Source organism: Aspergillus versicolor, assembly GCF_001890125.1.
Source record: "Aspergillus versicolor CBS 583.65 unplaced genomic scaffold ASPVEscaffold_10, whole genome shotgun sequence".
NCBI classification, from domain to species: domain Eukaryota; kingdom Fungi; phylum Ascomycota; class Eurotiomycetes; order Eurotiales; family Aspergillaceae; genus Aspergillus; species Aspergillus versicolor.
Window position 1 is genome coordinate 644,520 of NW_024467533.1, and position 15,292 is coordinate 659,811.

A 15,292-nucleotide genomic window follows, 5' to 3' on the forward strand; every position below is an offset into this window, starting at 1 on the left:
CCCTCCAGGCTCTGCGGTCTAACTATCCATATTCGATAACAAAAGACAACCATCGAATATGTAGCAAGTATATATTGCTGCCGTCAGTCCTGCGCCTCTGGTGTGTTACAGTTAAATGTACTCCATGTCTACACCATGTAAGTCGGCTTCTGCAGCTCTGTAGCATCTTCAGACCTCCACAGCGACGTAACCGTCTTCCACTGCGTGTAAAACCGCAGACCATCTTTACCGTAGAAATTAAGCAGCCCGGTCCCACCCACACTACGCTTGTTCCCGGTAAAAGAGAACATAGGAAGCGGAACAGGAATAGGCACGTTGATGCCAACCTGGCCAGCCTCGATCGTCTTTGTAAAGTGTGATGCAGCAGAACCGGATTGCGTGAAGATCACTGCTCCATTGCCCCAGTCATTCGCATTTATGACGTCTATTGCTGTGTTCAGAGTATCGGTTTCCATGCAAAGCAGCACAGGTCCGAAGATTTCTTCTTTGTAGCACTTCATATCTGGGCGTACGCCTGTAATTACGGTGGGACCGACCTACAGAATATTAGTTATAGTTTGGTTTATGAATAGTTGTCTTACCCAGTTCCCCCTGGGGAAACTATGTGCCTTGAAGTCCCGTCCATCCACCAACACCGTGGCACCCTCTTGTTCAGCACTGGTGATCAGCTCAATACAGCGGTCCCGACTCTGGGGAGTAATCAAGGGCCCGAGATCTGAATTGCTATCAAATCCACTGCCCGCTTTATACTGCTTTGCTTTCTCCACAAGATCCGGGATCCAGTCGCGAGCAGAACCAACAGTCATTAGCACACTAAGAGCCATACATCTTTGCCCCGCCGCACCAAAAGCAGCGCCAGCAATCGCGTTCAGGGCATGCTCTTTATTACTATCCGGTAAGATAGCAGCATGGTTCTTAGCGCCCAGATTCGCCTGCACGCGTTTCCCATTCGCCGTGCCACGGTTGTAAATATACTCGCCGGCGCGATTCGAGCCTACGAACGAGATTGCGTGGATCTCAGGGGCGTCGAGGATAAACTCGACAGCGGGCTTTGAGCCGTGAATGACGTTCACCACGCCAGGAGGAAATCCGGCCTCTTTACACAGTTCCGCGAGGAGCATTGCGGCGCCCGGGGCACGCTCTGTCGGCTTTAGGATCATGCAGTTCCCTGTCACAACAGCGATAGGGAGACTCCAGAGCGGGATCATTGCGGGGAAATTAAAGGGACAGATGGCTGCGGTGACGCCTAGCGGGAGACGGTAGGATCGGGTCTCCATGTCCTTTGCCACCTCTAGGACTTCGCCAGGGAGTTGGGTGGTGATACCGCAGGCGGTTTCGCAGACTTGCAGGCCACGAAGGACATCGCCGCGTGCATCTGCCATTGTTTTCCCCTGTTCGGTTACGATTGAGATTGCCAGGGTGTCCATGTTCTCGCGGACTAAGTTGGTCAGCTTGAACATGAGCTGCTGGCGTTTCATGATGCTTGTGCTGCTCCATTCTGGGAATGCATCCTGGGATGAGAGAACTGCGGCCCTGAGCTCTTCTGGGTTTGATTCTGGGACTCGACAGACGATGGTGTTTGTGGCTGGGTCGTGGACTTCAATCCATTTGGATGTTTTGGACGGCAGGATTTCATTGCCGATGAAGTTTTCAACATCGCGGATTACTTCGGGCGTCTCGTGCGTGCCCTTGTAGTTGAATGTACAGAATCTCGTCTGGGAACTCATCGTGAGATCAAGAAGAAGGGGGATGTAGGGGGAGAGACTGAATGAAGACTGCGGGGTTGAATGAAATGCAGCAGGTCGCGTGACTGAAGACACTGCATAAACAGCCAATCAGTATTCTATACTGAAATTCACAGAGGTTGCCTTTTCATCATCTGCTGTGCTGTATCGGCGTCGTGGGGGATCTTGTAGCTCGCCATCTAGGTATATCTGGGCTGGACTACGATCAGCTTGGTTACCCTAAGTACCATTCACTACGCAGTTGTCGCGAGTCAAGCTGGCATCTGGATGGAATCATGAGCTCATTGTCTGTTACTATTTGGCTCTGGCTATATAATACTGTCATGGCTTTCTAGTAGACATGCAGTGACAGCCGATCAGATTTTAGATTCGATATTCGACGCACGAAGATCAAAAGAGACATCATAAGCAGCCAGTGCGCCTCGCTCAATTGCGCCATCAATAAAGCCTCGCCAGCCGACTGCCCAGTCTGAATTTGCGAAAAGAACGTTGCCAGCTCGCTGCTGGAGTGCCTCAAGGTGTTTAAAGCTAGAGTCAGGGGCGAACATACACCATGCCCCCTCTGCAAACGGATCCTTGCTCCAATTGTGCCATATCTAATTAATAGCGTCAGTTACTGTACAGCAATTCTACGTTGGACTCACCGTCTTCTTGACATCCATTTCATGGAGATCTTTACAATCAGCAACGAAATCACGACCATCTAGCTCAGGAGAGCTGAAATCCTGGTTAGATCCAAAGAACACAAGATGCGTATTGCCATCCGGAGTCAAGCCATCTCCAGCTCCATGGCATTGTCTTTTAACGGGCCAGGCTGCACCGGACCACGATCGGAGCGCAGGACCAGACACTTCAAGGTGGAACTTTGCACCCTGGTTGATATTGGCGACTGCCGTCTTGTTTGGGCTGAGAGCTGGCTCGAAGTTGACTTTGTGCAGCACGTTTAGCGGGACAGTGCAGATGACTCTTCCGGCAGTCCATTTGCCATTGACGACGACGCGGTTCTTCAGGTCTTGAATCGATGTGATGGTGGTTTTGAACGCGTAGGTGAGATTCCTCGTCCTCAGTGCCTCGTCAAAGAAACACCTGGCGAAGCTGGACTGTCCGGCTGCAATCTTGAATTGGTCTCCGGTCTCGTATACTCCGTCCATTGAGTATCCGCCTAGAGCCCACCACCGGAGAACATCGAAGAAGCCGGCGTTATCCATATCGGCTCCGCAGATCGAAGACAGGCTCGATTTCAGCAAGGAGACCTCTTCGCCTGTCAGGTCTGCTCTGATCTGCTCGAGCCGCTGCGCAACGGACATGGTCTCCCATTGTTTGGCCTCTGGGGAATAGTGTGGATCGTGTGGATATGGGATAACTCGCCGACCCAGCTTTCCATCGACATCGCAAAGCATTCTAAACGCTTTTTCAGCCAATTTGTGCTAGACTTGTATTAGCCAGGTAAAAGTCGACAAACTGTGGGTCTTGGGTCAACAATACCGCCGTTTCAGGGTCCATTTTGCCAGCCTTGCCCTCGAGAACCGTAGAATGGTAATTGAGACCCGCGCCGCTTTCAATATGGCTAGTGGATAGCGACGCCTGGCGATATCGAGACATCTCGCGGTATACATGGGGTTGGTTCCAATGCACCCAGGTGCCCCCCATCTCATACAAGTGGCCGCCAACATCCACGGTATAAGTCCGCCCCCCGATTCTGTCTCGCGCTTCGAGGAGGAGCACCTTGAACCCGGATATACACAGGTCTCTACCGGCTGTCAGGCCTGTGTACCCAGCGCCCACTACTATCACGTCGAACGTGGATTGTTGATCGGTGACATTTTGCGGAGGTGTGATAACACCAGCACATTTGAGACCACGATGGAGAATGCCACTGTCGTTCTCGAGGTAGAAGCCGTCCTGGGTTGCCATGTCGGTATAAGAATAGAATGGACCTTGAAGAATCCCAAATATAACCCATATCGCTTGTCAGGAAGTGGGGATATATACTCTGGAAGGAGGACTCCGCGTGATGGCTCTCATATAACATTCCTCTTCAGGTTTAGCGCTATCCGTGTCTCCAAATCCATCTTAGTCATCTATGAAGAATGTCATCGTTTATTCACTATGCTAGTGTAGGCTTATTGTTCCTATTCCTGCGCTATTGCTCCTCGTCTCTTCCGAACATATTTTGTTCTCTTTGCTTGATCTTTCGTCCCCGCTTTAAAGTATTAGAGCTTTCTGCTTTGTAAATAGCCTCCGTATGATGTCTCACTAGCCTCGGCTGCTGATTGTCTTTGACAGACTGCTGGAGTATATATATATATATCCGTTTTCATAACTCAATATCTACGTGGTATTATTATTGGCCCAGTTCCTTCAACCACAGGCTTGGTAAAATCACCCCGGCCGGCATTCACCTTATTGACAAATCACAACGACATGAATATTATGATTTACCAGTTAGGGGAACAAGTATGAGGTGGCTATTAGTGGAGAGCTGACGCTGCCACGATCTTACTCTTGGAAAATGTCTGCTGGTGAAATCACAGGTGCATTCTCCAGTATGACGGCGAAAACAGCCTATCCTAAGCTGATCCTGCGGTTGAACTTCGGGTGTGGTCTATGCTCTCGGGAAATTACATCTTCCAATGCGGCTTCCTCCACGAGTATTGCAGCGGCTGGAATCGGCTTGTCGGGTCACGATGCTGAGATATGTCATACTGCATATAGCAATAGTGATAAGCAGACCCAGTTGAGTTATGAAGGCCAGCGAAGATGACGCGCAATATACCCTAGCTGTGGATGTAGATAGCCTGAGATGAAGTCATAGTGTTCAGGTGTATCATTCAGCTCTTCGACGATAGGTAGACGAGATTATGGATAGAGATACCCCAGAAAGCCCCGGAATGCTCGGGACTGAAGAGTGGTAAGCACCAGGCAGAACTCTACCGGGCCCGGTGATGAGGGGCCCCGGGGGGTCTCAGCCGGGCCGGTAGAGCCTGCGCCGGCCCGGGAACGGCGGCCTGGGGTTGGCTGTTCGCAACCCGAACTGGCCGCTAAGCCTTTTTTGGGCGCAGATTGTGGGGTTCTGCGCCAATTTCCAAGCGCCCGATGTTATGTAAGCAGGCGCTATTTGCCTGCAAAAGCTTGGTGTATAGAGGCTGTTTGACGCTGGGGGGGCACGTTTTGATGCGGGTTTTTGCAAGAATTCTGCACGAAGCCAGGCACACTGGGGCAGCAGAGATAAGAAAACGCCTTTTACTGGACTGGGAGAGCCGGTGTGAGTAGCTTATCTGGCGCTATCACAACGTAGTGATGAATTTAGGTAATTTTCTCCATTTTTCTCCATCGCCACGCGCCAAGCAGAAAAAAATTATGGGTCGACAGGGCATCGTCTCCGGTCGACCTCCACGTCGCGCGACTCTGAGCAACCTTTTTCTCTTGTCTATCCCAACCTCGAGGCCTGTCAGATTCAACTCTCTCGACAGCTACCCATCATGAGCGTCCCCGAACGACCCCAGCCTGTTCCGAACGACATCGAGGTCTACAATGACACCACAGACACCGAGAAGCAGTTCCAGAAAGATTCTGGTGCTGAAGATGACCCGTTTGGGAATGAAGAGACCGGAGAGGTCAAGTATCGAGTGATGAAGTGGTGGTAAGTCCGGACTGATCATTATCGAGTTGAATGAACCGTCTAACCATCTCGCAGGCAAGCCGGAACGCGTATGAACCCATTGTCTTCATGGTGAAGGTTATCTAACAGTCCGCAGTTATGGTCGCCGAAAACATCTCACTTGGTATTCTGTCTCTTCCATCCGCCGTTGCAGTCCTTGGAATTGTCCCGTAAGTCCTCAATATGTCGAAACTGGGACTATGGCTGACCTCGACAGAGCTTTCCTGATTCTCCTCGGTCTTTCCGGTATCTCATGGTACACGGGCTATATCATGGGCCAGTTCAAGCTGCGCTTCCCCCAGGTGCACAGCATGGGTGATGCCGGCGAGCTTCTTATGGGTCCGTTCGGCCGTGAGCTGTTCTACTTTGGCCAGATCCTGTTCATCATCTTCTTGATGGCCAGTCACATCCTCACCTTCTCCGTGCTTTTCAACACCATCACCAACCACGGAACCTGCACTATCGTCTTCGGAGTAGTCGGCCTGGTCCTTTGCTGCATCTGTGCGCTTCCGCGCAAATCCGGCAAGGTGTTCTACATGTCCATTGCCTCTGCTATCAGTATCCTCGTTGCTACTCTGGTCACCATGATCTCCATTGGAGTCGAGGCCCCAGATGATGTTCCAAACGAGATCACCACCTCTCCCTCCTTTGCGGATGCCTTTTTGGCTGTTACCAACATTGTCTTCGCCTACATCGCCCACGTGTCCTTCTTCGGTATCATGTCTGAGATGGAGGACGTACGGGAATTTCCCAAGGCCCTGGCCATGCTCCAGGTTGTCGATACTATTATGTACATCGTCACGGCCATGGTCATCTACTGCTATGCCGGCCCGGACGTGGCCTCTCCAGCTCTGTCATCGGCTGGTCCGCTCATGAAGAAAGTCGCCTACGGCCTCGCCATTCCAACTGTAAGTCGTTCATGCTTTTCTTCATCTACTCATCTAACAATCCATAGGTCGTTGTTGCCGGTGTCGTCTTCGGCCACGTTGCCTGCAAGTACATCTACGTCCGCATCTTCCGCGGCGAGCGCTCGCACCACATGCACCAAAACAGCTTCCTCGCCCTGGGCACCTGGGTCGCGATCGGTCTAACAACCTGGACAATCGCCTGGATCATCGCCGAGTCGATCCCTGTATTCAACGACCTACTCAGTCTGATCAGCGCCCTGTTCGGCAGCTGGTTCAGCTACGGCCTCCCCGCCATCTTCTGGATCGTCATGAACAAGGGCCAGTGGTTTGCCAACTGGAAGAAGATTTCCCTGCTCATCATTAACCTGATTATCCTGGGCATTGCCTGTGCTATTTGTGGTTTGGGTCTGTATGTCTCGGGCAAGTCGATCAACGAGAGTTCGTCTAGTGCTACCTGGACTTGTGCCAACAATGCCACTTAAAGGGTACCGGATACTCGCTTCTGGAAGGGGCTTGTTGCTACGGCTAGAATGGTTGTTTTGTTCTGCAAGGTTCTATTGTTATATATGCTGGGATTTAGGATTTTCTTTTACGTAGATAGCTTGAAATGGCTGGGCGAGCTTGGTCATTGTATATAGACTCGCACATTTACATAGAAGTCGCATGTTGCATAACTAAGCGATGTGATTATTACATTCGTATTTTCCAATATTCGGCATCTAGATGATTTCTACATCCGTAATCCGTAGTAATCGCTGATTGTAGAAGGAATTGGAAAGAAAACTGGCTCCACTGTTTTGCCGTCAGATCCGTAACCATGTCATGTCCGGTTCATTTCGTATTAATATTAAAAACCGTTACGATGCTCTAAACCTTCCAATCAACCCCGCCTTATACTTCTGTGTACAAATGCGTATATAATGGAGAGGCACCGAATAATACCACGACTCTCCAACTTTCTTAACCTTTGTATAGACTGACCAGCAAGGTCCGCAGGAGTATACCCATCACGGTCCCGGGTTCCAGGATCCGCCCCAGCTTTTAGCAACCGCTCCACCACCTCTCCACCTCCCAGCCAGGCTGCCAAATGCAAAGCAGTCCTCCCCAAATCATCTGGCACCGAGAGGATATCTTCAGCACTAGCTGACAGCAGCAGCTCAACAACGTGATCATGCCCTGAATACACAGCCCAGTGTAAAACGGTATACCCCCCCGAACTACGCGCGTGCATATCGGCCCCTCTATCAAGTAATAGCTGGATAGTCGATAGGGTTCCAGCCTTGATTGCTAAATGCAGCGCCGCCGTGCCCCCAATAGCTGGTGCATTAGGATCCAGCCCACAACTGCTAGGCGCGTCTAGTAAAAGCCTGGCAGAGCTCTCATGGCCATACTGACAAGCACTGTGGAGGGCAGTATAGCCGAGCTGATTCGTCAAACTCAGGTCGAATTTGCGTTCGAGGAGGGAAGTGATGAAATTGTCTAACTGGTTTGCGGCGCAGATGTGTAACGCGGTGTTTCCGTGTTCGTCCTTTATTGAGATCCAGTATTTTGGCTTGTATTGGCGGTCGAGGCCTGGGATGGCGATTGCGAGGTTTATTAGGTCCCAGGGGTCGAGGAGGCGGGCTATTAGGAGGAGAATTTCGGTGGGGAGGGGTGTTTGCTTATTGAGCAGCATAGGAGGGAGTATATTATGAGCGGTGGCATATAACGGACTGTTGGTGAGATTCAATGTCATTGCTTTATATGAAGTTCTCCAAATTGGAGAAGGCAGCCTTTTATCTTGCTTTAGTGCCACTTCAGTACTGCCCAGTGTTGAACTGTCTTTCTCACCCATCCTTTCGTTTTAACTCAAGATTTCTCCTGCTGTCTGACGGGTTGGAAGTAGTGTGGATAATATAATTGCATGTGCCAGCCCTAGAACCGTACAGCTTTCAGCCCCAGACTGTATAACGCCAAGCTGCTAAACAGCTGCTAAACACTTAAAGCTAAGCGATGGGCCCCAACGATTTCTGCTAGTTATGTACCCAATGAGATCCATAATAACTGTGCTGCACCTATAGTTATTTCCCCGCGCCCTTTGAGGCCTAGTGGAGTTGGCTTACCCCTGAACAAATCGCTTTCTCATAAGTTGCACATCTTCCCCTTCTCGTCGCCCCCGTTGATCTTCAGCCCTATCCTCATCGACAATCTCGTCATGAAGATCACGTCCGCCCTCGTCCCAGCCCTATCCGGCCTCGCTGCCGCCGAGAGCACAGTGTCATTACTCCTCTTCGCTGTCGACTACGACCAGGACCACGTCGCCTCCATCGTGACCAGCGACGCGACCGCAACAACCTACAGCCTCACCTGCCCGACAGACGTCGAGAGCCACGACTGCGACGTCCTCAACGGCATTACGGCCGTCGCTGATTCCAAGGACGACTCTTATACCTGGTGGGGGAGCGCCAGGGATGGATTGTACGTCCTTCCCCATTGTCTATGTTCCCCCTTCTGCAAGCTCCGTGTGCTAATGAGATAATAACAGCACCGCAACATGGGCCTGCGGACCCTCCGGCACCGAGGAGGGCGTTTGCAAGAAAACCTCGGAGGGAACTGATGTCGGGCTTACTGCGTACTTCACGAACTATCTCTCTGCTACGGTGACGGGTGGCAGCGCGGCTGCTACTGCGTCTAGTCGTCAGAGTACCTCTACTGCCAGTGCGTCTGAGGGTGCTTCTGGGAGTGAGAGTGCGGCTACGTCTACGCCTACGCCTACCGGAAGTGAGGAGGAGACTCCGACTGGGGGTGTTCTGAGGGTTACGGCGGCGGCAGGCTTGATTCTTGGAGGGGCAGCTGTTGCGGTGATGGGGGCTGTCTTGTGAGAAAGGACTATACGTGTGGAGCTGAATTAGGTCTACAGGCTTACAACCAATAAACAGGCTGGTAACTGTTTAATCTTTATATCGTCATTATTAATAAACTGAGGGGAGAATGCATGCATATAGATCCCCGTAAACAACATCCAATCACTATCACGAGGATGTTGGCTGCCATGTCATCGTCGGCGCTTGCTTTCACCTCAGCCTTGGGCAGAACTCGAGACATCATTGCCAGCCCCCCCCCCCCCCGTTATTGCGTGTTGGGATGGGCAGATCTCGCAGCACCTTTAAGCCAGATGCAGCCCTTCGTAAGTGATTTCGCGTATGTGACACCGTCTTGGGCGCAATGCCAAGTTCGCTACAGATGGAAGAGAGCACGCCATCTAGATCGGACGTATCACTGGAATCCAGGTTGATCTGGGAGGCATATTTACCAACCACATATCGTACCTAAACATCATGAAAGAGAGATTGAGCAACCAGTCCTCCGGACCTTCGGGGGGTAGGGCCACACGTACATGATTGTCAATGGTGATTGGGGCTTCGAAACCCTGACCAGCGGAAAGACTAAACAGGAATCTCGCCCTGTTTATCACCTTGGGATCGAATGTCGCGGTGTCAACCGGTACAAGGTCAGATACGGTGGTATGGGGCTTGCCGCGAGACTCCCCAAGCACAAGATCGCCAATAGAAAAGGTGACGTTGGTACCGGGCTCGTACTGGTATGTGAAGCTGTCGGTGGTGATGCCCTCATTGGAGCCACATCGGTACGACAGCCCGACCACGTCTGGAAAGATACCGCCGACGCTCATTTTTGATGAATGGTGGTAAGTCAAGTATAAACGAAAAGCTTGTCAGGCGAAAGAGATACAGCTTATAGTGCTGGATGGCGAGGCAAAGTGTGAGTACCACGGAGATACATATAAGGACCCGTGAGCCTACGATACTGCCTCCATAGACATCGTCGCCCTGGTCCGATAATAGCACCGAGGCAGATACCATAACTCCGGCCGGAAATTGTGGGTCGGGAGAAGCGAAGCCCAGAAACCCGAGGGTCGGTTTCGCTGGGGTCAGATCATGGGTATATCCTACGTCCGTCCCATGGATCTATGGTCTTACCCAAACTCCGAAAGCCTGTAGCTTTAAATCCCGAAGTTTGCTTGCGTATTTGGACCGGAAAGAGAGGTGGAGGTCGACTTTGTCATATTCACGCTGGCCCAGACACGCCTGTCTCTGGACCTGCAACTCTGAACGTTGACCTTCTATCAGATGCGCAATGCGACGGAAACAAGCCAATGGTAGGAGCTGCAGGTTCTGCGGGCGGAGATTTTCAAGGTCTGAACACCTTTCAAGGCATGAGCGTACCCGTATGGACCTCAAAGTCTGCATTGTTGAGCGGTACTCTGAGACATGCTTACCCTAGACACGAACGAAAAGCCATTCCATTGCGTTTGTGGGAAGATGTTCTCAAGACAGTGAGTTAATCAGAAAGCCGAAACCTCAAAGGGCACAGGCTCATTGATCATACTCCTCTCCTGGTAGAGATTTATTGTCTCGCCATTTGAGGTCGCCTCACGACCGCTGGCAACAGCATGGACAAACAGAGACTGCTCTAATTGCGAGACCAAATCACGCCTCAGGTCAAGTATTGAACCGAGCAACTAACTCATAGCCTGCGCCCAGTGCACGGAATGTACAGCATCTATAGATAGTAGTACATAATAATAATTTATTCTATTTCTAACCAAATAGTCTAATTAGTTAAACTAGATTCCTACAATATATTAATATTATCTAATAGTTACTAGAATCCAGGCTCCCGCAGCAGCCTTACAACTAGATAGATCTAGCTGGTAGAGGATACTATAGAAAGCCTTGTCAGATTAGCTATAAATAAGATTATAGCTGCAGCTTCTATAGTGGGCGTGTAGCTTCCAGGGGATATTATAGATAGGATGATTAGGATTAATCGTATCACAGTATATTTGAGGCTGAGTATATTGGAGGATATTAGGAGGGTATATTCCTTTCTTCCTTCCTTATATTTTCTTTCAGGGTAGTGATTCTGATATTATAGGGAAACCTGACCAAGTTTAAGAATATCCTGGGAGAGCTGTTGTGAGAAGGTACAGTGCAGAGCGTGAGTATGCCCACGGTGATGTTCTTGTACTATATGCTCAAGGCGATCTAGTAGATGGTCAAGGAGGAGAAGGGCATGGTTATATTCTGTCGAAGAGTGTATAAACTGTATAAACCGCCTTGAATTCGTTATGTATTGGAGGCAGTCGGAACATTGGAAAGGTTAGATATAGAGACCTCATCCGGTGGATGGAACCACTCCTGGTGAACTCCACTTGGACGTTCCACCGGATATTGGACCACCAGAGAGGAGAGACAGCAAGTATATATGGCGACTCACACTTTATTTTGGGTAATGAGAATTCCATAAATACGGACACCCAGTCTGCTTCCAACACCTTTCGACTTTATGCTGGTTCTTTGGAGAGTTTTGAACACCCGAAGATTACGGTATCAGACTATCGGAAGTTGCTACCCCAGGTCCAAGCGCTGTAGGGGTCATTTGGTACGAGATTGAAGAGCACTTAAATTGTGTCTGGAATTAGCAAATTGGACAGGCATATTGACCGGCACTCAAAATTTACGGCGAAAAATGTTCATATCCATGGGCAGAGGACAGTATAACACCACTTACTTTCTCCAAAAGCACCCATTGTTTCATCTATATGAGAGTCGATCTGATGATAGCAACCACTTTCAGACACTTCTAGATCGGAATTAAGGCTGTCTGCTTCGCCCATGGGCTCCATAACAAGGTTCCCCGCTCGCATTCCCGTCATGGGAAACGCACCATCACTACCGCTGAGTTGGGTCTGAGGGGGATCGGCTGATGATGGGACGGGGTGGTCCTTCAAAGTTGACGAACTGCACAATTCTGTCGGTGCTAGTCGCGGTGATTTCAAAGGCGAGGCGTGCTGCGACGGTAATTGTTCCTGCTCTCTCGGGTTTGTGTCGCTAGCTGATTCGTGATTATTATTATTTAGAGCGTTTTCTAGTTCCTGCCGCAGGCTCAACTTCAGAAGCCGCGTTAATAGCTGTTCAGTATGCTTTGCAATCTTATTCTTGGACTGAAGCTTCCGGCTTGCACGGACTATGCGTAATATTCCGTCTTTAGCTTCATTTGCGGCTCTACTGAAGGGCCGTGAGGTGGGAGTAAGGCATAGTATTACACCGGCAGTGAAAAAGTTCATCAGGACGAAAGCCAGGCTGAGCTCGTTCTCATGATGCACTGGTGATACGCGGGAGACGCGAAGCGCGGCTTTTAGAGAGAGATCCATGGATAGGCGAATGGCTGGTAGATGCTCAGCGACAACAGTTTGGAATTCCGGCCTTGCTTGGTATTCTAGAAGAGGCCTGTTTATGAAGAGTACGGCACTATCGTACGTCATTTGCAGAATCTGGGACTGCAGGAATAGGTGTCTGATTGCGCGTGCTTCTGGTGATAATGGGCTGGCCTCGTTGGCTGTTGGTATGAACTTAGGATGTTCTTTCCAATATTGACCTCTCAATATGGGGGGTACTTGGGTCTTCCAGCTATCAATGGATGCCTGGGAATTAGCAACGGCCTCCACGAGGGAGGCAAACGAATCAGGAGAGACCGGGGTTTGCAGATTGATAAGTCAAAACTTGTTGAGGGCGGTTCGGATCAGTTCATACAGCCGATACTTCTGGGCATGGTACAGCAGGTGATTCGCATTTGGGTCCTCAAGAAGACGCGACACAGTGGGTGGTAGGCACGTATCTTCCAGTTCGGTCATTTCGTGCAAATGGCAGAATGCAGCGTCAAGTGAAGCCGGTCGGCCGTATATCATAGCACTATATGTATCTGCTACGGTAATGTGATTCCAGGTCCGGCGATAGACTTGAGATAGAATCGGGTCAGGAAGGGTCACGGCGCTGGAACAGTGCATTGAGAGAGCATATGCAGAGCGGACCGAGAGACCGAGCACGTTCCACGCGAGTCCTGGGGAGCCGTGATAAATAAAGTATGTTCCCAGGAGAAGAGAAACTTGAACCGACTCCAGGCAGTATTCATCCATTAATTTCAGCACATGCAGCTGGACCTCAGCTATAAGGTCATCTCGCAAGCTAGCTGCCTGTAGAGAGAAGGAAGCTAGTAACGAATGCCCTGGCCATCTGGAGTTCTGTGCCACACATTGGAGTCCCACTGCTGCGACAGTCAGAGCCGCTATCACTCGGCCCCGAGATCTCTCGTTCCACGTCGACTGACGAAGCAGGGGAGTCACACATTGCATAAACTCGGGTTCATGAAAGATACAGATGAACCAGTGCATGTGGTCAAAATAAGCCTGAAGGGCAACCTCCGTCACCGCCGGCGGAGGCATTGACATCTTCTCCAGGGTCCACTCGACTCGAGCGTTGGGCTGGGGACTGGCGCGGCCAGGAATGCCCGTACGGTCATTGGAGTACAGGGTAGCGCGCTGTCCAAAGATGTTCACCGCAAAGCCGACTGCAGAACTGCTAGCGCCATGGCTTTCATAGGGGCGATCAGCCACTGCAACAGCTTGTTGGTTTGACGATGATACACCCGTCTGACGCCGTGCTGCAGCTCGCTTTTTCCGACGGGGAGCGTTCACGACATCTCTTGCTTGACAGGACACCCCGGCTCGCACGCACATGGTGCATGGGCGAGCTTCATCGCACTATCCAAAGGCTTTAGTTTGTAATGCCCCACACAATGAGTGACGCTGATGTACCTTTAATTTCTGCCGCCGGCACCGTTCGCAGGCACGGGAAACTCTAGGAAAAGAAGGCGACTGAGGGAGCTGCACGCGCTCTGCGCTGGACTCCATCTCGGCTATTAAGACATTGATATCCATACAATATAAATTCAGAGATGGCAAGTAAGTCAACAAGTGTAGGTGTCATGTGACCTAACTGGGTGGTGCTGTACGGGGTGGAAGTTACTTCACTGCTGTACAAGACAAGCTCGAGAGAACTCGGAAGCGGTGACAGCGTGGGGACGGGAAGGGGACTTGAGTGAATCTATTGGGAGACCCACAAAAGTCGGATTACTTTCCCCACCGGATACTTGGATAACTTCCGGTGGAAGCTCAAAGCCCAGCCAATCCTCCGATAATGGAAACCCCGCCATTGTCCACGGTCCTGAAGGCCATTTGCGTATTTAGGCGCTTGGGGGTCCTTGACGCAAATCATTGTGATTGTGTTTTCGAAGAAATCAAAACATGGAACGTGAAAAGCTTTATTCACCTGAGTTCGGGAAGTTATATGGTATGACAGACGAGGAAAGTACATTCGAGATTCACGATATGCAATAGCTATTCCAGGACTCCCAAGCTCGCTCTATATCCGCTATTTCCGCCAGTACGCCCAACGCATGCGGTGCTTCTTGTGGACTCCGCGCATTTTCCTCGGAGTTGGAATAGTGACTGTTCCAATTGGAATCGTGAGAGGCGTGGCTCGTCGCATTGTTAGGTTTGCTCGGCACAGCGTGCAGTGGGCCGGACCCAACGCTTTGGAGTTGGTGGCTCGCCAGTAATTCCTGCAACAGGCTGTGTTCTTGTGGTGTTATTGTGATGGAATCCAGTAGTGAGGCATATTGGCTAGGAAAGACGGGTGCTGTGGTGTGTCCGATAGACTTGCTGGTTCGAGATGGGCTCGATTGGAATTTTGGATTACGCAATGTGGCCATATTCAAAGATAAAATCATACAGCAGGTCGTGTGTGTGCAGGTAGCTTGAGTGAGGTGGGTTGATTAGGGCGCAAAGACTGGTTATATATATAGGGGTTCGATTCCCCGCCGCAGAGAGTTACTATGAACATAGAAGTACTACATATATGTATATTATGCAGGACCCAATTGATTACACCATCGGGCGTTCAGCGCATTGAACGGAGGGGTAAACGAGAATAATACCCACATTGCTCCGGTAACGTTTGTATTCTCTTCCACCGGAAGTGCACTGAAGAATGGAGTCCGACCCACTGGCTGTGTAATAACCCGTGCGTGGGCTTTGACAGTAGATCGTTGTTTCCTGTCAGCAATTGGGCCGTAGTACC

General features: G+C 50.6%; 7 protein-coding genes across 7 annotated transcripts; 2 read left to right on the top strand and 5 right to left on the bottom strand.

Annotated features, from left to right (window-relative positions):
• Nucleotides 1-5: 5 nt before the first annotated feature.
• ASPVEDRAFT_314539 (CoA-acylating methylmalonate-semialdehyde dehydrogenase) lies at nt 6-1,753 on the bottom strand. Its single transcript, XM_040810475.1, has 2 exons — nt 582-1,753; nt 6-536 (listed from the first exon to the last, which is right to left on the bottom strand). Exons 1-2 carry the CDS (start codon nt 1,725-1,727, stop codon nt 129-131), a joined length of 1,554 nt encoding a protein of 517 aa, XP_040671936.1. The 5' UTR covers nt 1,728-1,753; the 3' UTR covers nt 6-128.
• Nucleotides 1,754-2,090: 337 nt separating this feature from the next.
• Nucleotides 2,091-3,958, bottom strand: ASPVEDRAFT_314564 (flavin monoamine oxidase family protein). The gene is made up of 3 exons (XM_040810476.1): nt 3,231-3,958; nt 2,390-3,172; nt 2,091-2,341 (listed from the first exon to the last, which is right to left on the bottom strand). The coding sequence occupies exons 1-3, from the start codon at nt 3,657-3,659 to the stop codon at nt 2,102-2,104; spliced, it is 1,452 nt and encodes a 483-aa protein (XP_040671937.1). The 5' UTR covers nt 3,660-3,958; the 3' UTR covers nt 2,091-2,101.
• A 966-nt stretch (nt 3,959-4,924) lies between these two features.
• ASPVEDRAFT_45594 (putative amino acid transporter) lies at nt 4,925-7,005 on the top strand. The gene is made up of 5 exons (XM_040813331.1): nt 4,925-5,388; nt 5,443-5,456; nt 5,504-5,576; nt 5,624-6,314; nt 6,362-7,005. Exons 1-5 carry the CDS (start codon nt 5,228-5,230, stop codon nt 6,794-6,796), a joined length of 1,374 nt encoding a protein of 457 aa, XP_040671938.1. The 5' UTR covers nt 4,925-5,227; the 3' UTR covers nt 6,797-7,005.
• A 1,462-nt stretch (nt 7,006-8,467) lies between these two features.
• ASPVEDRAFT_45596 (uncharacterized protein) lies at nt 8,468-9,235 on the top strand. Its single transcript, XM_040813332.1, has 2 exons — nt 8,468-8,771; nt 8,839-9,235. Exons 1-2 carry the CDS (start codon nt 8,509-8,511, stop codon nt 9,173-9,175), a joined length of 600 nt encoding a protein of 199 aa, XP_040671939.1. The 5' UTR covers nt 8,468-8,508; the 3' UTR covers nt 9,176-9,235.
• Nucleotides 9,236-9,383: 148 nt separating this feature from the next.
• Nucleotides 9,384-9,984, bottom strand: ASPVEDRAFT_874973 (uncharacterized protein; the record flags this gene model as incomplete). Its single annotated transcript, XM_040818077.1, has 2 exons — nt 9,384-9,622; nt 9,691-9,984. The coding sequence occupies 2 exons, from the start codon at nt 9,982-9,984 to the stop codon at nt 9,398-9,400; spliced, it is 519 nt and encodes a 172-aa protein (XP_040671940.1). The 3' UTR covers nt 9,384-9,397.
• Nucleotides 9,985-11,709: 1,725 nt separating this feature from the next.
• On the bottom strand, nt 11,710-14,064 carry ASPVEDRAFT_55882 (uncharacterized protein; the record flags this gene model as incomplete). The annotated part of the gene is made up of 4 exons (XM_040815128.1): nt 11,710-11,774; nt 11,886-12,784; nt 12,878-13,914; nt 13,969-14,064. The coding sequence occupies 4 exons, from the start codon at nt 14,062-14,064 to the stop codon at nt 11,710-11,712; spliced, it is 2,097 nt and encodes a 698-aa protein (XP_040671941.1).
• Nucleotides 14,065-14,324: 260 nt separating this feature from the next.
• Nucleotides 14,325-15,110, bottom strand: ASPVEDRAFT_45598 (uncharacterized protein). Its single transcript, XM_040813333.1, has one exon. The coding sequence runs from the start codon at nt 14,922-14,924 to the stop codon at nt 14,535-14,537; it is 390 nt and encodes a 129-aa protein (XP_040671942.1). The 5' UTR covers nt 14,925-15,110; the 3' UTR covers nt 14,325-14,534.
• Nucleotides 15,111-15,292: the final 182 nt, after the last annotated feature.

What these genes read in the sequence shown, in the direction of transcription:
- ASPVEDRAFT_314539 (XM_040810475.1), bottom strand. Translation starts at nt 1,727, where the DNA reads ATGAGTTCCCAGACGAGATTCTGTACATTCAACTACAAGGGCACGCAC. An exon ending in GTTTCCCCAGGGGGAACTGG is followed by an intron (nt 537 to 581) that starts GTAAGACAACTA and finishes AATATTCTGTAG; the next exon opens with GTCGGTCCCACCGTAATTAC.
- ASPVEDRAFT_314564 (XM_040810476.1), bottom strand. Translation starts at nt 3,659, where the DNA reads ATGGCAACCCAGGACGGCTTCTACCTCGAGAACGACAGTGGCATTCTC. An exon ending in AAATGGACCCTGAAACGGCG is followed by an intron (nt 3,173 to 3,230) that starts GTATTGTTGACC and finishes ATACAAGTCTAG; the next exon opens with CACAAATTGGCTGAAAAAGC. An exon ending in AAATGGATGTCAAGAAGACG is followed by an intron (nt 2,342 to 2,389) that starts GTGAGTCCAACG and finishes GCTATTAATTAG; the next exon opens with ATATGGCACAATTGGAGCAA.
- ASPVEDRAFT_45594 (XM_040813331.1), top strand. Translation starts at nt 5,228, where the DNA reads ATGAGCGTCCCCGAACGACCCCAGCCTGTTCCGAACGACATCGAGGTC. An exon ending in GCAGTCCTTGGAATTGTCCC is followed by an intron (nt 5,577 to 5,623) that starts GTAAGTCCTCAA and finishes TGACCTCGACAG; the next exon opens with AGCTTTCCTGATTCTCCTCG. An exon ending in ACGGCCTCGCCATTCCAACT is followed by an intron (nt 6,315 to 6,361) that starts GTAAGTCGTTCA and finishes AACAATCCATAG; the next exon opens with GTCGTTGTTGCCGGTGTCGT.
- ASPVEDRAFT_45596 (XM_040813332.1), top strand. Translation starts at nt 8,509, where the DNA reads ATGAAGATCACGTCCGCCCTCGTCCCAGCCCTATCCGGCCTCGCTGCC. An exon ending in GGGAGCGCCAGGGATGGATT is followed by an intron (nt 8,772 to 8,838) that starts GTACGTCCTTCC and finishes AGATAATAACAG; the next exon opens with CACCGCAACATGGGCCTGCG.
- ASPVEDRAFT_45598 (XM_040813333.1), bottom strand. Translation starts at nt 14,924, where the DNA reads ATGGCCACATTGCGTAATCCAAAATTCCAATCGAGCCCATCTCGAACC.